The sequence below is a fragment of the Girardinichthys multiradiatus genome, chromosome 6 (genome assembly GCF_021462225.1).
Source record: "Girardinichthys multiradiatus isolate DD_20200921_A chromosome 6, DD_fGirMul_XY1, whole genome shotgun sequence".
NCBI classification, from domain to species: domain Eukaryota; kingdom Metazoa; phylum Chordata; class Actinopteri; order Cyprinodontiformes; family Goodeidae; genus Girardinichthys; species Girardinichthys multiradiatus.
The window spans coordinates 38,462,973-38,486,560 of NC_061799.1; the positions used below are offsets into that span (position 1 = coordinate 38,462,973).

General features: G+C 37.3%; 2 protein-coding genes across 2 annotated transcripts in view; both read right to left on the reverse strand.

The window, feature by feature from the left end:
• lig1 (ligase I, DNA, ATP-dependent) overlaps positions 1 to 422 on the reverse strand; it is an 82,926-nt gene extending 82,504 nt beyond the window's left edge. Inside the window, exon 1 of the mRNA XM_047368607.1 lies at positions 249 to 422. Within this exon, the coding sequence (XP_047224563.1) occupies positions 249 to 265 (17 nt within the window). The 5' untranslated portion in view covers positions 266 to 422. The remainder of the gene's footprint in view (positions 1 to 248) is intronic.
• Positions 423 to 1,839: 1,417 nt separating this feature from the next.
• LOC124869627 (ETS domain-containing transcription factor ERF-like) lies at positions 1,840 to 20,238 on the reverse strand. Its single transcript, XM_047367585.1, has 6 exons — positions 20,129 to 20,238; positions 19,225 to 19,282; positions 7,825 to 8,056; positions 7,418 to 7,538; positions 5,203 to 5,293; positions 1,840 to 2,390 (listed from the first exon to the last, which is right to left on the reverse strand). The coding sequence occupies exons 2-6, from the start codon at positions 19,280 to 19,282 to the stop codon at positions 2,119 to 2,121; spliced, it is 774 nt and encodes a 257-aa protein (XP_047223541.1). The 5' UTR covers positions 20,129 to 20,238; the 3' UTR covers positions 1,840 to 2,118.
• Between the last annotated feature and the right edge of the window lie 3,350 nt (positions 20,239 to 23,588).

A 23,588-nucleotide genomic window follows, 5' to 3' on the forward strand; every position in this document is an offset into this window, starting at 1 on the left:
AGTGCCTCCCTTTCATGTAACTTTTAAGAGTTAAACTACAGTGAGATATAACTAAGGTATGCTACTGCTAGCTTACAACTATCGCAAATGACACAAATGCAGCCCTTTTAATACTGTTAAGAAGCGTTTAACACACTCTTTATCAGCGAAAACAAAACATATGTGGATATTTGTTGCTTTAGAGACACATACATACTTTCAAGTTAGCTAAATTAAAACTTTAATCCGTTTACGCAGTCGTTACTTACGCGATGCTCCGCTGCATGTTGTCTTTAAACCTCTTCCTCTCCTTGATACTGAATTAAAACTTAGTAATTAAAGTATGGTAAGGCTCCTACATCCGCATCCGAAAACACAATCTCCCGCGTTAGAGAGATATATTAACTGAATATTCGGCGCCAAAATGGCATCTACGTCAAAGATTCCATAAAATAACAGAGGTGTCACGCTGTCTTAATAATAAATGTTTCCGGTTTGTATACTAACAAACAGGAAAACCGACAAAATCATTATAAAACAAAGCAAAATAAAGTTGCTCATAGTTTTGCTCATAGTTTCCTTAATCATGACGACAGCTAAATAGATCACATATTTTTTCAAACACTGTACACAAAAGCAAATAAAGAAAAATGAAAAATACACAGCTGAATATTTAAAAATAATTTATTTTTTAAAAAGCTCTGTCGTATACATTTAAACACCTATCAAATTTAGCAAATTGGTTGGCGGGTACAAAAAAATGACCCTAAATTACGATTATATTACCTACAAATTTGATCAGAGTGAGACATCTTATAATTCTTACCCAGGAAAATCGGGCTTGCACCATTTTACAGCCGGTGAGACGAACGGCGCAGTTGGGCGGCGATCAGTGTTTGTTTTTTCATGAATGGCGCCCTGGGCACGCTCTTTCTTTCGATTTTTATGCCGTTTGGCTTCTTTTTTTTTTCTTTTTCAAACAAATATGATTTGTTTGCCATTAGCCTTGTGCTTTGTAAAAAGATAAAGGGTTACATGCCGAGCCAGTGGTGATCAAATGCAGCCTAGGGTCCTTAAAAGAAACGATGAAATAGATTTTTCTTCAGATTGAAACTGGCTGGACATACAAACAAGCAACAGAAAACGTTTTCTTCGAAAAAGCCACAAGTGGCTTTTTCGTTTATTTTTTTGGACTCTGCTTGTGGTATGAGTACGACAAGCACAGCAACAACTGAGCCCCGCACCCATCAAAGCAGCCATATGTGAAGTATTTTTGATGCGTGAATCTAAAAGAGGAAAGAACAAGCTTATTTATTTATTAATCTGTTTATCATTTGAACTGGCAGTCACTCACTCCCAACATGGCCCTTGAAAACCGGTAATCCCTATTTGGGAGACAAATTGGAAGATTGGCAGTTAATATTATCTATATCATTATATTATTTGCCAACAACTTGCCACCCCGACACAACTTACACAATAAACCGAGAATGCTCTGGGTTTCTGTTCAAGATGCAAGGTGACAACTGATCCAGCAGAAAAACGTTTTGCATTCGGTTTGGGAGAAAAACTCCTCCCTAACCGTTCGTCATCATCTCTGTCCGGGTCATTCATCGGCTGACTGTTAAGGAACGAGCCTAGTGAAAGTTCTGTTTCATCTCAACTGCTTTACTGCCCCTGCTCTGTTGGAGTAGTAACTGCAAAAAACGGTAGCTGGTGCTGATGTTGCAGAGATGACAGACATGTGGGATCCGCCTCGATGAAAATTCCTTAGTCCCTGTTGGAATGCATCATTTATGCCACTCCACTCATATCATTTTCATGAATCTCAAAGCAGGGGGGAGATAAAAGGTAAGACAAACAGTTAAATAATGCACACTGTAAGTGCATTGATTTATTCACCAAAACACAAGTACTATGTTGGAACTTGTTTACAAGTTTAGTTGCAATTCTGCTACATCAACGAAGGAGCTTTATCAGTAGTTCTATTAAAAAGGATCACAAAGTAAAAATAAATAAACAATTCAAAAACTGTATACATGTTAAATCACAGGTATTACACTAAATCACAATAATAATCTAAACAAAGACAAAAAATAATTACATTGAAAGAAAGTCTTTCATTTGTATTCCTCATCCTTAATCTGCATCTTTCCCCTCTCTGTCCTCATCCTCCTGCTTCTCTCCTCCTAACAGGTTCCAGCCTATGTGGGGATTCACGTCCCAGTCTGCGAAGCTTCTGTGTGGCCAGCCGTTTACATTTAGACCCGACTCCCTGGGCTCTGTCTTGTCGACCGCCGGGTGAGCGGGAGCGGAGATGAAGGGGAAGGGGCCGTGGAGGGCCTGAGGCACCGGCTGCGGTTTAGGGAGGAAGCCCGGGAGCAGGAAGGGGTGAGGCAGAGTCTGAACAGCTGTCGAGAAGGCACATCAAGAGTCGCATCAATCATGAGTCTCCTCTGAGACGAGTGGCGCTCAGATACAGAATTATAATCTGTCAATGTCACAATAACAAAACTGTTTTCCAAACCATGAAGCACTGAGCTGGCCTTAAAGTTATTCAGAGAGGAGGCATAATTCTCCAAAGCTTTATCATAAGATTAATCAAATGGATGACTTATAAAAAAAAAAATAATTAACAATTGTTGCCGTTGTCAAAAGCAAGATAAATGGTCGTGATTTATCAGCGTTCATGATTTTTTTTTGGCCTTTTGACGTCTATTTTCACAATGATCTACTCTGCTAAAAGCAGTTTTCATAGCAAAAGGTTGGACTTTAGTTTAGCATTATAGTGCCAAGGAAAAGTTCACATACACTCACTATTAATGCTAGACCAATAAATATACATTCGAACCATTCTAAATTCACGGTGGAATCATCATACTTATACATCTTAAATTGGTTTGAATTTATTGTGTGGTTTCTTTAATCATGCACAAATGTAAACACGCATCCCAACAAATATTTGGCGAAATATTAATCAGAGAGTTTCATCTCAGTCAAACGCTTTTTGTAAAAATAAAAAAACAAGCCTTCTGGTATAATTCTGGCTGGATATATAACCAATGTTCTTATAATAATTAGTAGAGTTCCTTTCATTTTTTAGTTTCCTTGCCCTTTCCTTTCCTATCCCTGGCCACTATATTTTAAGGTTTGGCATTTAAGAAGCTGATTACTGAAAGCTTTTTGGTTCATCATCCGGTTGGAACTACATACTATATATGTTTAACCATCCAACCCAAACTGTTAATCTGAGATGAAGGGAAATTTGTTTGGATGTTCATAAAATCCCTCTAAAGCCAAATTCGAAAGTGCTAGAAAACCAGTGTCACTGTCCAGAGATGGCACCAGGTTCAGGTTGCCACTGACTGAGAGGGCATTGACCAACAATGAGGTCCCTTGTTCAAAATCTATACCTTTAAGTTCAACTAAACTGCGCAACTTCCCACATAGACAGGCCAAATGCCCTGTGAAGAAAGGTTTTCTGTTCAGATGAGACAAAGATTGACATTTTTGGAGACAATGACAAAATGTATGTTTGGAGGAATCAAGCGGAGGGTTTCAAACATTACAGGACTGTACCAACTGTCAAGCGTGGTGGTGGCAGCGTCATATTGTGGGGCTGTTTAGTTAACAGTGGTATAGGTACATTCCACAAAGTAGGTTAAATAAAAAAGAAGGCGAACAACCTCCAGATTCTTCAACTTCACCACAAATCAACAGAAGGACGGTTAAAACTTGGTCTGAACTGGGTTATCCAAATATATTTTAATGATCCGTAATAGAACATTGTTAGGTGTACATAAATACTGTTGCATTTTTACGGTTCTTTTAAGTTAGGATGTGTTTTGTTGGACTGCAAGGACTGTAGACGCCGCTGGTTGGAGCGAGGTTGTTGTGTGGTCTGGGATTATTTACAATTATTGTTTGACCTCAGTTAATCGGTGGCGAAAGCAAACCGTGTCGTGCTTGGGTGTTCCAACAGAGCGTTACAGTATAACCAACCTTTATCAATCAAACTATGTTTACAAAGCACTTTTAAAACAAGTGTAACACAAATTACTTTAACCACTAGAGAAAAACACAATGAAATGATCAAAATAATTAAATCAAGTAAATGGACAGATAAAATAAGCAATGATTGGTAATACAAAAATTAGGAATTAGAAGTGAGGGAAATCAATCCTTTATAGAGAATGAGGAAATGTAGAAACACAACTGCATGATTAGATTAGGGAGGAAACACTGGATATATGTATATTTTACAACGTAAAATAATTCAATAACATTTATAAAAACTCTTAGGTTTAAATCATACATAGTAAACAGAAATAACATAAAATGCAGCGACACACACAGAACCGACTTTGGAATGGATATCAACCAATTTCAAAAACTCAGAGGTCAGATATCAAGTTAGAATGATGCCAGAAGCTTGTTGGTGGCCATGAAAAATATGTGGTTGAAATAAAAATCTATAAGGGGCATTAAACTAAATATTCCTAGGGGTGTATGTATATATTTGAGCCTGTATTATCAGTTTGACCAAGTGTGGATTGGAGAAAATCCCAAGTAAATATAAACTTGTCCACCTATTTCTAGTTTTTGAAATTCATCACAGATTTTTGTTTTATATTTAATACATCCTGGAAGATGAATAGTTCAAATGCATCTTTGAAGGCATCCATGGTGAGTGTTAACCTTTCACCCGCACTGTGTTTTCCCATAAGGTCACTTAGTTTCAGCCTGAAAGGCATGTAAATACAGAAACAGGACACCATTAAAGGCAGTTTCCTTCTAATATGAGCTAAATGCAGCTTCAGGAGTGAAAGATGGAATGCACGAATAAGTGAAGATGAGGAAGATTTTTGTTGGTGTTTTTTCTACATTTAAAGTCCAGCTGATACTGTTTTTTGTTATAATTTGATATTAAACCAAGTTAGCGTTTAATATAATTTACAATATATTCCCCAGTAATTTCTGTGATTTTTGGCAATTAATTAACATTTTTAATACCTGTGTTGTATTATACATTTCCACTTTGTCCCTTAGACCAACAAATGCTTTGTTTTCATTGCATTTGACCATAAAACATAGGATCATTAAGAAAAACAATAATCCAGAGATAGAAATCCAACCGTTGCTGGTTCCAGATGTTTCAGCATGATGATCAAATCTTTGCACCAGTTAACAGTATTAGCTGGACTTTCAATCACTATGTTTTACCTCTGTCCATCAATGATCCTACTCCTCCACAGAGAGGAAGGCCACTCTCAGCGGGGAGGAACGGAAAGGGTAGAGGGGCCCTGTGGACCAGCTGCTGGGTAGATGGACGGAGGATGATGGAGGGATGGAAGAAACGGACACAATCAACACCATGCAGTCTGACAACATTCAGCCAAAACATTAGAAATGTCAAGTAAAGGAAATATGGATCTTTTTCACATGTTTCAAACAGAAAAAAATATGTTTGGGATAATGCATGAAACATCAATAGTCTGCAAAATGATGGAAAAGACTAACTGAAACTGAAAAGGTTGACTCATTTCTAATTTGATGCCAGCAACACACAACCAATTTGATTAGCTGATGGATTTGATTGTCAAATATTAAAAAATTCAGAGAATTTGGAGAACATTTTTGCACCCGAGAAAGTGAAACACTGCAGCCCATCAAAGATTGTTTTACTTAATGTAGAGAGCTGTTCTGAGGTTGGACTGATAATTATTTTTGAATGATTTCGACACACTGTCTTGCAGACTAAAGAGGAGAGGGAGCACTCTCTGAACTTGTTATCAGAGCACAGCTCCAAGAGCAGCATCTGTGGTCATATGGAGAAGCATTAGTGCACATGGCTCTTGGAACGTGCACATCTGTTCTGTCACAGTTAATGCTGCATGACGTATGGAGGTTTGGGAGCAACATATACTGCAAACCATATGATGACTCAGTCAGGGAAAGCCTTCGTTATTCCAAGATCCAATCCTAGTTGTGTCTGCGACTGCATCCATGGAGTGAAGAGTCTGGGAGTTCTTGCAGTCCAGACCTGTCACTCACTGAAAGCACTCAAAACAAGCACATTTTCCAACAGAACTTGTCAGTTTTGTTAAATTTCATTCCAGTCATCATATAACTTTACCAACTTTATTTATCCCAACTTCTTAAACTGGAAATGATGTGGACGAAAGCATCTGAAAGATTAAACCCAATAGGAGGAAGGTGTTCTTAACTTGTGTCATCTTAACCACGATATGTGACATAAAAATTTAATTCCAAACTGTAATTCATTTTTCTAACTAAAAAGAAAATATTTTCACATGCTTGTGCAGCGCTTTTTACCTTTAAAAGACAAAATGAGTCTTTAATAATCCCTACTATTGCAGAATGTAGAAAATAATTAACCTGTCTACCACCTTTATCCAACACCTTGTCTGAGTGAGTCTGACAGTTATTATATCAAATAAATTATATCAAATAAATTATATCAAATAATTGAATACAATTTTAGGAATTCATAATATAAAACTATAAAGTCAAGGTAAATGTTCTTCTTTGAAGGATTTCAGGTAATTACAGCTCTCCCTGCTCTACACTCACTGGCACTCCTGTTAAAGATGTGTGAAAAGCCTTCATCTTTTATTTCAGTGAAATAACTCAACCTTCAGTATCAGCCTGAATATTCCCAGATTTAAAATCTATTTTTACATAATATCATGTGTGCCCTAAATATTGGTACCCCTGCTGCTAATACTCCAACCCAAACCCCTAATCCAAAGAGTCCATAATACAGTGCACTCTAACTGGCCCACAGCATCACAAATCCAACATCAAACTTAACAGTGGGAATGAGGGAGTTTTCCACTTATTCATCAACAGTTTGCACAAGATCCATCTGGAAGGGTCATCTTCGTTTGACCTAAGCAAATGGTCCCAGTAGAGTTTAACTGCTGCGCACATTTATGTTTGCGGTGGTAGGCTTTTCCCTGGCAACTGCAATGGTTGCTTTTGAGATTTGGGAACCCCTAGATGCCACTCTTTGCTCTCCAACAGTAAGCTTTAGAGACTGTTTTTGCCTTGACATTGGCAAGAAACAAGAGATGAAGTCCATTTGCCTAAAACGTCCTGCACGACTAAAACTTTACACCAGAATATTTCCTGAGCCATTTCCTCACTTTTGAAGCTCAATACACCTTTTTAAACCTCATACATCATACGTTTGCATGGCATGTTCTCCTGTCTTTTCCATTTTGAAGAGTGGCTAAGTACAATGGGTCTCTGTTTCATGTCACATTTATACCCCAGGGAAACAAGGAAGACATGGATTACTAATAAACATGTCTTAGACATTCTGATTAGCTTAAAAAGTTGCATTTAAATTTGCTTTTATTTCATAGAACTTGTTGCCTTGCCAATAAATGTGCCCACATAGATTTCATTTGACCTGGTGGCTGGACGGAGGCAGGTATCCCGGATAGTTGACGAGGATGAGTTTGCTGAAGTTGAACTTGTAGGTGAATCTTTTCCCTTTGGTCTTGTGCAGGATGCGTTTGTTGTAGTAGTATCTGCAAGCACAATGTTTTTCAGTGTCAGATTGAAATGCTGATGTGTGCACTCCAGTTCCTCCAGGTCCTTTTTAGATGTTTGTTTTCCCACAGACACCATGTGTTGCATCTGTGGGCATTTTAAATGCTAGACTTCAATATGAACAACTTGTATTTCCAAGAAGAATTTTTGTATGTGTTTGTTTTTTTTTTTTTTAATGAAAGCAGCAGCTTGAGGCAGGAGCAGCTTAGAGATGAATGGCACATCTTCAAATTTTGAGGAGTAATATGTGATAAAGAACTTCACCTGAGCGCCCGGCTCAGCTTGTCGTAGTTCATGTGCGGTTTGCCCTTCCTCTCCCCCCATAGCCTGGCCAGCCTCTCGGGGTCCCTGATGATAAACTCGCCCCACTCCCCTCCCCAGCCGATGGCTCCGCCCTCGCCGCGGCCGAGCAGCTCCAACAGGAAGTGCCATAGCTGGACCTGTCTGGAGCCAGGAGACCAGGCTGGTTTGTAGGCCCAGTCAGGAAACAGCACTGCTAGGGGAGGGACCAAACATGTGAAACAATAAAAACCATCAAAAACGCAGTTAGATCAGCCAGTTCTCTATATTATGCTCCCAACGAGCCAGACTTTATTGCAATGTTTAAAGAGGTCATGAATGTTACTTTTCATTGGGTTTTTCGGAGTTTTTTTTTTATGGATTTTGGAATTTCTGCTTTTTCACAGATTTTCTATGATTACCACTTAACTCTGATCGGTGATTCATTCAGTCATAAAAAGGCTCACTGCACAATGTGCTGTCATGCTTAGTTACAAGGACAGGTCTGAACCTCAGTTAAAAAACTGCAAAGAAAAACTCTGAAATTCCAGAAAGCTTAAAGAACTGTTGATCAAGACCACTATAAAATTTCACAAGAAGTTCTGACCGCTTTAATAAAACAAAGAAATAGATAACGGTCGGTGAGTTCAAAACTTGCACACTGTACAAGTTATTTCCAACCATACAACAAATTATGTTAACTATATATTTTTAGTCTGTTATCTCATATTGTTACATTTAAGTAGAGGTGGAAAGAGAAATCTGCTAGTGACCAGAGTTGAAACTCAAAAATCAGATCTTTTTAAGATTACTGAATGCACCATGTGTAAGCTCTTGAATGACACTCTTCAGTGTGTAGATATCATTAGTAAGTGAAGAAGACTTAGAGTTAGCAATTTTTTATCACTAAGGTATTTAAAATTAAGCTGGAGATGTAAAGATGAAGGGAGAGTGAGAGCAAGACTTGCTGTTGATAACATGAAGGCTGAACGGTGTACAGAAAAGGTGCTCTGTTCTGTTCTTTGGAGCTTTTCACCTCTGTCATGGAACATGCTGAATTTTTAATGTTGACAATTTCTTGGTATCCTAAAGGTAGTACAGGGTCAGTGTTGGGTTGTCCAATGGGCGACCCGAGGGCCAGTTTGCGGCCTTTGCAAAGGTTTTGTGTGACCCCCCACCGAAGTTCAAGAACAGGACAAGTATAGCCCTCCAGCACATGGAGGACCACATTTTTACAATTTGATGAGATTTTAATTTACAAATTTATATCTCCTTAACTGGAAAATGTTAGGCACATCACAAAGTATTTTGATTTTATTAGCCACATTTTTTATTTATTTATTTTTTTGCTTTCATTTTAATATTATAGTAAGTAGGGCCACAAATATCCAGAGACATTTTACTCAAAAAAAAAAAAGATTTGTGCAGAGCTGTTCATTAAACTTGGCTAAATACAGCAAAGGTTTACGAAGAAAGTTCTCATTTATGTTGCTGGACTAGACTAGAAACATTTTCTATTCCAACAAAATAAAAAACATTTGACCCAAAAGTAAGGAAACTGTGTACCTTTCTTTAATTAAGAAAATGTCTGAGACCTTTTTTTAGACCTACAATAATTTGTTTTCTACTTCTACTTTCTACTTTCTACATGTTTAAGTTATTGTTCAGCATGTAATATGAAAAAGGAGTCATTGTAAAATAATTTTTGCATTTTTAATTGTTAAAAAAAACATAAACAATGTCCCTTAAATATTTTCAACTTGGCAATGTTGGACCGGTCTAAAACCTTTAGAGAAAACACACGTGGACTGATATTTTAGTAATGACAACCTTGCAAATATACAGTGCCTTGCAAAAGTACTCAGCCCCCTAGAACCTTTCAACCTTTTGCCACATTTCAGGTTTCAAACATAAAGATATAAAATTATAATTTTTGTGAAGAATCAACAATAAGTGGGACACAATCCTGAAGTGGAATGAAATTTATTGGATGTGTCAAACATTTTTAACAAATAAAAAACTGAAAAGTGGGGCGTGCAATATTATTCGGCCCCTTTACTTTCAGCGCAGCAAACTCACTCCACAAGTTCAGTGAGGATCTCTGAATGATCCAATGTTGTCCCAAATGAATGATGATGATAAATAGAATCCACCTGTGTGTAATCAAGTCTCCGTATAAATGCACCTGCTCTGTGATAGTCTCAGGGTTCTGTTCAAAGCGCAGAGAGCATCATGAAGACCAAGGAACACACCAGGCAGGTCCGAGATACTGTTGTGGAGAAGTTTAAAGCCAGATTTGGATACAAAAAGATTTCCCAAGCTTTAAACATCCCAAGGAGCACTGTGCAAGCAATCATATTGAAATGGAAGGAGTATCAGACCACTGCAAATCTACAAAGACCCGGCCGTCCCTCTAAACTTTCATCTCAAACAAGGAGAAGACTGATCAGAGATGCAGCCAAGAGGCCCATGATAACTCTGGATGAACTGCAGAGATCTACAGCTGAGGTGGGAGAGTCTGTCCATAGGACAACAATCAGTCATACACTGCACAAATCTGGCCTTTATGGAAGAGTGGCAAGAAGAAAGCCATTTCTCAAAGATATCCATAAAAAGTCTCGTTTAAAGTTTGCCACAAGCCACCTGGGAGACACACCAAACATGTGGAAGAAGGTGCTCTGGTCAGATGAAACCAAAATCGAACTGTTTGGTGTAAAAGCAACACAGCTCATCACCCTGAACACACCATCCCCACTGTCAAACATGGTGGTGGCAGCATCATGGTTTGGGCCTGCTTTTCGTCAGCAGGGACAGGGAAGATGGTCAAAATTGATGGGAAGATGGATGGGGCCAAATACTGGACCATTCTGGAAGAAAATCTGTTGGAGTCTCCAAGAGACCTGAGACTGGGATGGAGATTTTGATCCAAAACATAAAGCCAAATCTACAATGGAATGGTTCACAAATAAACGTATCCAGGTGTTGGAATGGCCAAGTCAAAGTCCAGACCTGAATCCAATCGAGAATCTGTAGAAAGAGCTGAAGACTGCTGTTCACGAACGCTCTCCATCCAACCTCACTGAGTTCCAGCTGTTTTGCAAGGAAGAATGGGCAAGAATTTCAGTCTCTTGATGTGAAAAACTGATAGAGACAAACCCCAAGAGACTTGCAGCTGTAATTGCAGCAAAGGGTGGCGCTACAAAGTATTAATGCAAGGGGGCCGAATAATATTGCACGCCCCACTTTTCAGTTTTTTATTTGTGAAAAACGTTTGACACATCCAATAAATTTCATTCCACTTCACGATTGTGTCCCACTTGTTGTTGATTCGTCACAAAAAATTAGAATTTTATTTCTTTACGTTTGAAGCCTGAAATGTGGCAAGAGGTTGAAAAGTTCAAGGGGGCCGAATACTTTCCCAAGGCACTGTACGTTTCTAAAGACGGTTTAAAATCTGTGATCATATTGCCTTTGCTTTAAAGTCTTCATTAAACCCTGTTTGTCAGTGTTAAATTGTTTCTGCTCCTAATTTAAATAATTAGCTGTCAATTATGACAGAAAATTTGGAATAATATGTCTTTAGTGCTATTCTTATATCTTCTTATATAACAGTTCTTAAAGATAAATAAATCAGTATCGGCAGGTCAGATCTTTACAAAAAATGGAGATCGGTAATCAGCACCTCTAATGTAACATTATTATACCACAAAATGTTCTGCAAAAAACTTAAAATATTCAATTCTGAATAAGAATCCATGCTTAATATTTCTTCTTATTAGTTTATAATCTGAAACGCTGTAGGTTCAAGGAAATGACAGCAGCAAAAATTGATTTAGAACTCTTTATTAACAGGTACTTTTCAAATAATAACCAAATTAACCGTGTGGACCTCAGTAATTTAATTATTGATGTTGCAGACATACTTTCAGCTTTTTACATGGTTCTGCCTTTGGGGCAGTTTTTGTCAAGTTGCACATTTGCCATTGGGTAGGCAACGTCAACAGTGCTCTGGGGCCTTAATTGTGAAACAAAAGATGTTCCTGCTTGCTGATGAACAATTTTTATATCTAGGCATAATAGAAAATGCATAGTAGCTTGTCGCTTGCCCTTTTCACTCCTAATTTTTTTTAATATTGAGAGAACACGTTTAATAAATTCCTTCAATGTTCAATAACTTTGTTACAGCTCTTCATTTTTGTTACTAATCAACTCTGCTTAGAACAGCTACTTTTTACGTCTTGTATAAATCCAATGTTTGAAGGTCCTCAGGAAGTATTGATATTAGATGTATTGATATTAGTAATATTAGATGTTTAAATTTATTTGGGATTCAGCAATTATGGTTTTATACAGGTCCTTCTCAAAATATTAGCATATTGTGATAAAGTTCATTATTTTCCATAATGTAATGATGAAAATTTAACATTCATATATTTTAGATTCATTGCACACTAACTGAAATATTTCAGGTCTTTTATTGTCTTAATACGGATGATTTTGGCATACAGCTCATGAAAACCCAAAATTCCTATCTCACAAAATTAGCATATCATTAAAAGGGTCTCTAAACGAGCTATGAACCTAATCATCTGAATCAACGAGTTAACTCTAAACACCTGCAAAAGATTCCTGAGGCCTTTAAAACTCCCAGCCTGGTTCATCACTCAAAACCCCAATCATGGGTAAGACTGCCGACCTGACTGCTGTCCAGAAGGCCACTATTGACACCCTCAAGCAAGAGGGTAAGACACAGACAGACATTTCTGAACGAATAGGCTGTTCCCAGAGTGCTGTATCAAGGCACCTCAGTGGGAAGTCTGTGGGAAGGAAAAAGTGTGGCAGAAAACGCTGCACAACGAGAAGAGGTGACCGGACCCTGAGGAAGATTGTGGAGAAGGGCCGATTCCACACCTTGGGGGACCTGCGGAAGCAGTGGACTGAGTCTGGAGTAGAAACATCCAGAGCCACCGTGCACAGGCGTGTGCAGGAAATGGTCTACAGGTGCCGCATTCCCCAGGTCAAGCCACTTTTGAACCAGAAACAGCGGCAGAAGCGCCTGACCTGGGCTACAGAGAAGCAGCACTGGACTGTTGCTCAGTGGTCCAAAGTACTTTTTTCGGATGAAAGCAAATTCTGCATGTCATTCGGAAATCAAGGTGCCAGAATCTGGAGGAAGACTAGGGAGAAGGAAATGACAAAATGCCAGAAGTCCAGTGTCAAGTACCCACAGTCAGTGATGGTCTGGTTGCCGTATCAGCTGCTGGTGTTGGTCCACTGTGTTTTATCAAGGGCAGGGTCGATGCAGCTAGCTATCAGGAGATTTTGGAGCACTTCATGCTTCCATCTGCTGAAAAGCTTTATGGAGATGAAGATTTAATTTTTCAGCATGACCTGGCACCTGCTCACAGTGCCAAAACTACTGGTAAATGGTTTACTGACCATGGTATCACTGTGCTCAATTGGCCTGCCAACTCTCCTGACCTGAACCCCATAGAGAATCTGTGGGATATTGTGAAGAGAACGTTGAGAGACTCAAGACCCAACACTCTGGATGAGCTAAAGGCCGCTATTGAAGCATCCTGGGCCTCCATAAGACCTCAGCAGTGCCACAGGCTGATTGCCTCCATGCCACGCCGCATTGAAGCAGTCATTTCTGCCAAAGGATTCCCGACCAAGTATTGAGTGCATAACTGTACATGATTATTTGAAGGTTGACGTTTTTTGTATTAAAAACACGTTTCTTTTATTGGTCGGATGAAATATGCTAATTTTGTGAGATAGGAATTTTGGGTTTTCATGAGCTGTATGCCAAAATCATCCGTATTAAGACAATAAAAGACCTGAATTATTTCAGTTAGTGTGCAATGAATCTAAAATATATGAATGTTAAATTTTCATCATTACATTATGGAAAATAATGAACTTTATCACAATATGCTAATATTTTGAGAAGGACCTGTAAGTGTAGCTGCATTTTTCTGAAGGTAGTGTTGAAAATTAAAATCATTGAGTTTCATATGTGTGTTCTGTCTGCATGTGTGAACAGAAATTGATGTCTGGAAAATAGTTAGCATAATAGGGTCCTTTTTCAACTGCATATTTGATAGACCATGGAAAGTGCTTCCAACCTCATCTTTCAAACAATCCAAATATGATGGAGTTAAGAACTAATCTGTGTTGTGATCCACCCCCCCATCCCCCTCTACAGTTTGAAGCCCCCTGTCATTCCTACCCCACACCTCACCACTGTCTCACTGCATCACCTTCACATTCTTCTCTGCCAATCCAGATTTCTTCATTTCACACCACAGTTCATGTCATGGCAAAGACACAAGCAACAACCTGATCTTCTAATATACAGCTGGCATATCAAAAGAAATCCTTTTCATTCAAATGTGTTTTACAGATACTGAGATCTTTCCTAGAAAACCTTGGGTAGTGTTTTACTGAACCTGAAAACCAGCAGAATCAAAGCAGGGACAACAGGGTTAATAATAAAGGCCTTTAACACCTTAGGTATCCATCATTTCCATTGCTTTAATGAAAAATTGAAGCTTTACCTGGATATAAAGCTGTTTCATACTAACACTGTGTAAACTGATCTGGCATAAACCAGTTTCCATCCAGATAGGAAAAACGATAAGTAGTGTTTGTTCTCTTTTAAATGTCCTATCTGATTCTTATTAAAAAGCTGAGGTAATACCCATGAGCTCCATTTATCATCGTCCCACATCCCTAAATCTGTGTTCAACACATTTTTCCTCACTTCTGTTTTTCTACTTATGGATTATGGGATTTTTGTTAGGTTGGTCGGTACAATAAATAAATAATACATTTTTGTATTCAGAAAGGTCTGCTTTCTTGTGAGCTCTTTTTACATGGCCCTTCACCAAAAAAAAAAAAAAAACCCAACATATTCAAACTAATCTGAGCTTTTCTCGTTTTACGTTTATCTCCTTCAAGGTGTTTCAGTTCAGGAGCTAAACTCCTCATTAAAAACCAAGTTACAAATACCTGCTGTACCTATATTGCTTTGGTTCAGGTTGATTAAACAAATCAGGTGTTTTTACCTGCAAATATTAAGCTTCTGTCTCATTAAAAAAGAATTTGAATCCGGACGCACTTTGTAAGCTCTTTACTGTGACTGAGCTGTAAAATAATTGCATTAAAAATTAGGATCAGAGATTAGAAGTTTTATTACTCTCACTGGCATTTTGCATAATATACCTTCACAAAAGTCAGTATAAAAATAGTGACGGAGATGAAATCAGTGGTCAAACAAAGGGTAAACTACACCACCCAAACTACACAGTTTTCATATGTATCTATAAACCGAAAATATTTATAATTATTTGCTTTGTTTGTCATTTTTAATTTAATTTGATTTTTGTGACACACTGCAAGTCTCATTAGGAGTTTATTTTACCGGATTTGTTAGAAATAAAAATGAGACATATCTCCTTTTGTTCTGTTGAACACTGTACAACATTTTAACAATGCTGACATTTTAATTCCAACAAATTATTACATTTATTTTAAGAAATGGAGATTCTGTAATGTAAAGGTTTTCTGCATCTGTCATATTAAAGCGATGCTTTGTCACTAATTAAAGGTGATTTTTATAAAGGAAGCTTCAGAGCTAAAAACGTCTATAAGGGATTTTTACACTCGTTTTTTTTTTCTAGATACATAAAACGTTAGTGATGATATTTTATTTTCCTATGGTTTATTGTTTTTGAAATGTCTCTGCACAACACTTAGTCTTCTATATCTGTCTTTAGTTAACATTTTCAGGCAAACTTAGGAAATCTGTGGCAATCCAGTTCTCGCTTGCAGTCCTGTCACGACTCTCCTATGTTCTGTCTTCCTTTTCTCTTGTCAGACGTTGAGAATTTGAAATCATGTTTATTATTTGCTTTAGTTATTTAAGTAATGTGAATACAGTTCTGGTCAGATGTTTACAAATGCTGATTTTGGATATGGGTGTCATATTAATTTAGGACTTTAAAGGATTTATTTAAACCGTTCCTATTCCACAGTTGAATTAATGGTACAACATGCAATTAAATGTTTTTTTTTTTTTTTTGCACAAGTCTGAATTTATGTACCACTAACAAACAGCATTTTGACCACTTTGACTGTTGCAGGGCTAATTTCGGGTTTTTGTGGACACCATAGCAGAGGCTTTATGCTGTTCCACTTTATGCCCTCCAATCCAGTTTAATGTATGTTTGGGGTCATTGTGCTGGCGGAACACCCAACTGTGTCAAGTATTTAACCAACTGTTCTAAATTTTCACCTTCAGATGAAAGGAGATGCGTTTGGATGTTTAGTAAAAACCAAGGAACCACCGAGGCTCAAGCCTTTCACAAACTGGAAACTGCTGGTACACCAGTGTCACAGTCCACAGTGAAGCCAGTTAACCAGCAAAAATGACTGAAAGGGTGCTGGCCAAGAAAAAAAAAAAACGCTGCTTCAAATTTAACGTCTACATATGTTTGGAGGATCCAAAGTGATGGTTCCAGATCAAAGAGCACTCTACAAACCGCCAAGCATGGTGGTGGTGGCATCATGCTGTTGGGGTGCTTTGCTGCCAACGGTGCAGAAAGGAAAAGAAAACAAGGTTGACAAAAGTTTTACAAATAAAGGTCCTAAAAATGAGACTTGCATGTGACGTTTGTAGTCACATGCATGTTGTAGCTCTTTTTACTCTGATACCCATAAATATAATCCTGTTTACCCAACTGCATTCAGAATTCACCTAATTAGTGAATAGCTTCCACCTTTGTGCAATTTAATCACAGTATAAATACAGCTGTTCTGTGAAGACCTTAGAGGTTTTGTAGAGAACATTAGTGAGGATAGCAAAAAGGTGGGCAGCAAAATTCTGGAGAGGTTTCAATCAGTATCGGGTTATTAAAACAACATCTGAAGTTTTTCTTCAACAGGAGAACAACCCTAAATATACAGCCAGAGCTACAATGAAATGGTTTAGATCAAAAGATATGTTTGCATTGAAAGAGTCCAGTCAAAGTCCAGACTTTAATCTAACCGAAAATCTGTGGTGATCTTACTGAGGTCGTTTTGAAAGGGAAGAACAGGCAAATAAAATCAGCTGCTAGATGTATAAAGCTGGTAGAGACATACCCCAAAGGGCTTGCAGCTGTGATTGCAGTAAAAGCCGGTTCTTCAAAGTATCAACTTGAGGTAGTTGAAGAGAAATACACACCACACTTTTCAGATTTTTTTTCCACAACATTTTTAAAACCAGACTACACAACGGAGCAATGGTTAGCGATGTTGCCTTGCAGCAAGAGGGTCCTGTATTCAAATTCCAGCTTGGGGTTTTTCTGCATGGGGCTTGCATGGTCTCCCCATGTATGGGTGCATTACAAGGAGAAAATGAAGGACTGTCCCGTCTGATTGTTTTTACCCTGTGTTCAGCATTATTATCTGAACTTTACAGAATTACAACTAAATTTATTTTTAAAACTGAAAGTCAAAAAAAATTAATCAAGCACTTTATTAAGTGATTTGTATGCATTAAATAATGTTCTGTGATATGGTCAGTTTAAGTCACTGTTGCCTCAGTACCTGTTTACAAAACAAGCTGAGAAATGCACACTGCCAACAAGGAAATGTTGGTGTTTCAGGTTTGGCTGGTACAATTTACTACCGGATGGCTCCTGAATTCAATTCTGCATAGGGTCTCTTACAACCTTGGACTGACTCAGTGCAGCTCAGCATCCACGTGCAGTTTCGGCAATTTGTGTGTTTTCCAAAGCATTAGTGACATAGCTATACAACCAGTTAGATACAATCAATTTAATTACTTATTAATAATTTAAACACAGAATAAAAGCATTTCTTTTACCACCTGATCAGAAAAAACACAAGTTCAGGAAGACATTACCATGAAGAGGAAACATGAGTTTCCTGCAGAGCTACTTATGGGTCAGGCATCATTTTAATGAATGTAAACCCATTAAAGCCCGTTAGTCAGAAAATTCTGCTATTTGAAAACTGATCTGCATTATAGAGTGGTTTAATAAACCATATTTTTTATGCATTTTTTATGCATTTGATGATTCTGTGCTGTTGGATATGAAAAAGCATGGAATCCTTATTTATATGCATCTTTTTATTTTTTAAACTTTTAGGAATGTTACTATAAATGTTTTCTATGCCTTTGGCATTTTTGTAGTAAATGTTTAAAATATATGAAATATCATATTTAAACTTGATATTTATTACTAAGCAGATACTGACATTTGAAGATGTAGAAGTCTCAGAAATACTCAAAAACATTGATCACCAGTATAGGTTTAACTTCCCAAAACCTCAATCGAAAATGGTGACGTTTGAAGATAAAATGGTTCACCTGGGTCCTTTTATCAAAACACACAAGAAAATACTGAAACATTGCTTAGTTTTAAGTTTTTTGTCCTGTGAGATATCATACATTATGTTTTGAAGTCATAAAATTATCAGATACAAAAAGATCAATCTTGCATACATGTGGCAGATCTAAACATTTGTTTTTACTTTACCTTTGTAAAAGCAATAACACATTTGTTCCAATGCATTTGCACTTGTAAAATGTACTTAGCAATGTATTTATTCTATACTGTAGGTAAGGCAGCTGTAGAAGTCTCAGAAATACTTAAAAATGTATCAGAAATGATACGTCTGGCAATTTTTAATCTTCATACAATATTTAGTGTGGAAATTAGTGCTTCTAAAAAGAGGTACAAGCACTAGAATGAGACACAGTATGGGCAAAAGGCTTAAATGCTAAAAAAAGGACAAAACAAATCTTGATCAAAACATCCTCACAGCATTTTTCTAAATACTATCATTACAAACTTGTATGAGTTAAATGTATTTATATATTTCTAATCTCCAGCATTTATGCTAAAGGAAGGATTATAAAACAAAGGCTTTCAAAAGCTTCAGGACAAGTTTTGCATTAACGTCCAAAAAAACATATGCAACTTTACTCTGCTGTGCAAAAAAGATGAATGACAAATGATAAAAAAATAAAAACTTATAACAGAGATTTAAGATTTTGCACATTCAATATAACTGCATAAATGTTGTGTTTTTCATAACTTCAGCTGTGAGTTTTATGTGAGCTCACAGTACCAGAGTACTTAAACGTCCCACCGGTGCAGTTTGTCCATAAAGCCATCATGTATATTTTTTTTATAATCTAACGGTAATCTATTTTTTATCGCATTAAAATGCAAGAAGAAGATGGGCTCTGCAGAAACAGGATTCATAATAACTTCTTTTTTTTCATATAAAAGTCCTCCCACGCAAATGTCAACCCACAAGAATGCAAATAACCAAGATAAAAATCAACACAAACACGCACAATCGTACCTCGGCTCCAGTAGGGCGATGAAAGGTGCCCGACTGAGGAGTTACAGCTGCACTGCATCTGTCACAAAGACAGACAAACAGATGCAAAACGTCACAGTCTTTATCACTGAATTTTCATTTATTCTCATATATTTATTCTGTTACTGGCAAGCCTGAGTTCATCATATTCATTACATGCATAATATTTCTGAGGTGCATAAGATTACATTTAACTCATCAGGATGAAGAAGCATAATTTTCCCCCTGCAGATGCTGTTCTTCTTGCTAGTTTTGTATAATTTCTCCTGGTAAACACACACATCATCCTCTCACAGCCACAATGACCTTCCGCCCCTGCGATTTGCAGCTGACGTTCTCCCTGGAAGGCTAAAAGCTCATCTCTACCAGAAAGAAGCACTTCACTTCTTCCCCACTGAATCATGTCTGTCCTCTGCTATAAGCTCCTTTCCACAAGCTGTAATATCCCCTTATCTTGGAGCAACAACAAAACGATCTCTCCACCTCAGCTCTTACTTTATTTCCCTTTTTCCCCTCACTCGGGGGTCATGGGAAATTTCACACCTTTAGGCCAATGTTTAGGGCCAGCTTTGAAATGGTCTGCCAACAAAACAATCCGAGGAAATTACAAACCGTTATGCTCAAAAAGGATCCCAAACAAGCAACATTTAAAGCATTATTTCAGTTCATTTATAGGTTAGGAGTGTCAAATTGCATCAAAAGTCACTTCAATGATGATTAAAATTATACTTATGGTAAAAATAAGAAAAAATAATGCAAATTGTAAAATGATTCCAATAAAGAATGTATTTCCAATAAATGCTAGATCTAATTTACCTAATTTCTTCTGTGCAATCATCTTTGTTGTATAGAACAGGTTAAAAAAGAATTCAAGATGTCCCGTTACCTCGGCTGAAGTGGAAAACTCTTCGTCAGCTGGGAAACAATGATCACTTTGTCCTCTGGCCCACTCCGAGTCAGGGGAGTACTGAAGGATGGATGGACTGGATCTTAAACCCTCTGTCTCATCTGACCCCCCAGCCACTTACACCCACCGCACCCCCTTGTCTCCTATTGCTCTCTTTCTTGCCTCCCTCATCCCAGAATTATGAAGACTGGGTCAAAAACAGAACAAAAAGTTTATAACTGATTACAAGGTTCTTGTTTCAAGGTTCTTTTTTTTAGTAAACAAGGCAAAGCAAATAAAATGGGAACCAAGAAAGAACTAGTTTAATAAAATGGTTACAATTTATTAAAATTAACTTATGAAACTAGATTAAAAAACTAGAAACTGTAAAAACATGCAATTAAATAAAAAGTTCACCCTGTGATGCTTCTTTGTGTTAAAATGTTAACTATTAAATGGCAACAATCATCATAGTTTCTCAGGCAGCTCTGGCCCTCTTCATAAAGTCCTACAAATCCAATCTGCACTGGTTACCATATATTACAAACACCCCTGCAAGCGGGTGGATTTTTAAGGGGTATATATCATAAATTGTACAACTTTCAGACTTGTAGCTCAGAACTTTTTTTTTTTATTATTTTCATTCATGAAATTGAGAAATCGGAGAAAATGCATAAAGCACAAAGTAACCGTGAATGCCGCTGAAAGTTGCCAAATGATGATATTTAGTTTGGAATGCCAACGGTCAGGCATCAATGCACAACACAATGGTCACCAAGATGAAAGAAGTGACCTGGATGCTTGCAGTTTGAAGTTGATTTCAAAAACAGCAAAATTATATGGGGACTTTACCCAATGAGGAGGAAGAAACTAGGAGAAATGTTGTGTTTGAGAGCAGACCTAACAAACTGACACCCCACCAAGGAATTTAAAAGATCCTTGTGGTGAGCCCCATCTGCTTGTAATTCACTACAAAAACTATCATTCAAAACTCTAAAATTCTGGCAGCATTTAGGTTGATATTGTAATTCCTGCTCCAATTCAGACCAGCTTTTTTACTCTGATTAGCACTCCCATTTCTCACAATAACTGCATCACTGGAATAACCGATATTAAAACCATGCAGGGATTGCAAAAGTCTCACTAGTCTCTACATAATCAGTTCATGCTTTAACTACACCACAGGGATGCAGCTGCACAGCACAAACTGAATTAATTGGTCTGCACTCAGTATCTGTACATCAGGTAGTTTAAGTCCCATCAGACTAATAATACACATCCTGTGGATGAAAGCAAAGGTAAAATACTGATAAACAATCAGACTGCAGTTGCAGTCAAGTGCTCTTTTCTTCCGTTGAGTCAACAAACTAGTCTTTGCTGTAGATAACTATCATGAAATATAATTCAGCAGGATTGTTTGGCAAGAGAACTTATTGATTTAACACAACCTGCAGACATTAGCAAAGTTTTTGTACTGACAAACACTACATAAGAAGTGTCAATGATGGCAAAAGTATTTTTGAACATTTCACCCTCAATGCTGAAATCCAGAAACACTATTAGTCAGGTAGATGACATGCAATCATTTCAGTGGTCTGGCTGTTGACTCCCTGCTCAAGCTTTTTACTGTGGCATAACATTGTTGTGTCCTGTTCCATCTGATTTGAGTTGTTCCATCCTTTAAATCCAAGATTGCAGCTCTTTTATAAGCCTTGGGCAAAAAGTGTTTCTAACAGACGGAATGTCTTTGGTTGGATGAGGAAAAATCTGTTTCTTCAGCTGTTTTACTTTTAGCCGTGTTTCCTACACGGATGATCTTTGAAACAAAAGTGCACTCTAGATCCCTTTTCTATATACAGACCAACATCCACTCCATTTCTGATAAAAATGTTTTTTTTTATTTGTCAAGAAAACAAACTGTTTTCCATTTACAGACAGGCTTGAAGAAGATGCAGTTTCAGTTGCAACTTAATCTTCTCATACGGTGCACCTGTTTTTGAGGGCTTCGATCCAAAAAGCTCTTTTGGCATCAGAAAAGTGGTTTGATATAACTTTTTTTCTTTAAAATATTGACAAGAACGACTGTGTTTCAAGATAGTTATTTTGTAAATCAGTCATATAATATGGTAACCAAGGAAGGAAATAAATCAGTAGAGGGGTTAAATCTTATTACAATAAATATATTGTAAAATACAATTAAAAACACGCTATAAAACCATTTCACCCTGCAGGAAGTATTCTGAGTAAACAAGAAGTAAAAATTCTAAATCCTTAGAAGCTGCAATTTAATGTAATTACAACTAGATGCACCAACAAATCTTAAATAGTAATTTGAGCAACACAGAGAAGTTAAAACCCCTATAAATCAGGATATTAACAATTTATACATTTTATATGCAAAAGCAAAGAATCCTCCTATTTAAAGCATTAAATACAGAGTTTTTACTAAATATGTAGGTTTAGTTCATCTCATTTAAAGTACTAAATGAACAGCAGGAAACCTAACGACACATCAGAGAAAAGTATTGCATTTTGGATTTTGAGAATTTTGGTCTTTAAATATAAAAATCAAAAAGTCAACGAATCTTTTGGGCAGCATTTGTTGTAAGCAACAGTTATTTCTCAGAGAGGAGAAATGGGGTCAGCAGTATAACAAGAGTGGATGACCATCATTACAAGCAAGAGTGCAAAAGGTTCAAAGCAGAACTGAAGTACGAGCAGGAGGGAAATAAACCAGGAGGAAATAGGAAAAAGCACTCTCCCTCCTCCACATCGTGGGACAGAGTCAAGGGCAGCAGCCCAGCTCTGAGCGAAGGTGACTGGTGGTTTTCTCTTTGCTAAATCAAATAGGTGATGAACTCAGTGTCGGAGCCATTTGTCACCCCTCTGCTGCTGCTTTTTCGCTCGACGGCAGTGACTTTGACCAAGGTTATCAGGCTTCTCAGTACTCTGCTGCACAGGAGGTTGTGGTGCACGGTGTCTAAATGCTTTTTTGCTCAGAATAATGTTCTGTTTCAAGTAGTTTTCTGTGTTTGGTCTAATTAAGGGTACATGTAAACAGTCTCCTAAATTAAAAATGTTTCAAAAATAATTTTTTCAAATTTATTTTATGCAATGCATTTTGTAATTATTATTCCAACTGAATAATGCATTTTCTCTTACTGCCATTATTTATATTAAAAAATTTGGTTTATTGAAGGCTAAAAAAGACATTCTTGAGGTTTTAGTTTTTGACAAACTTAAATTGTGTGAAAGTTCTTTAACAGCTGGAGGGCAGTTTGCTTGTTTTGTTGCATCTGTGGCTTATTTACCAGCACCTTGCTAAATTTTTTACACACCCTGAACTGTTTCACATTTTGTCACATCTACAAGTCTTGCACATCTAGAGATTGATGTGCAGAAACTTCTCTTTCGGATATATAAAGTATTTTGGAATTCTAAATCTTTGCCCATTCTTCTT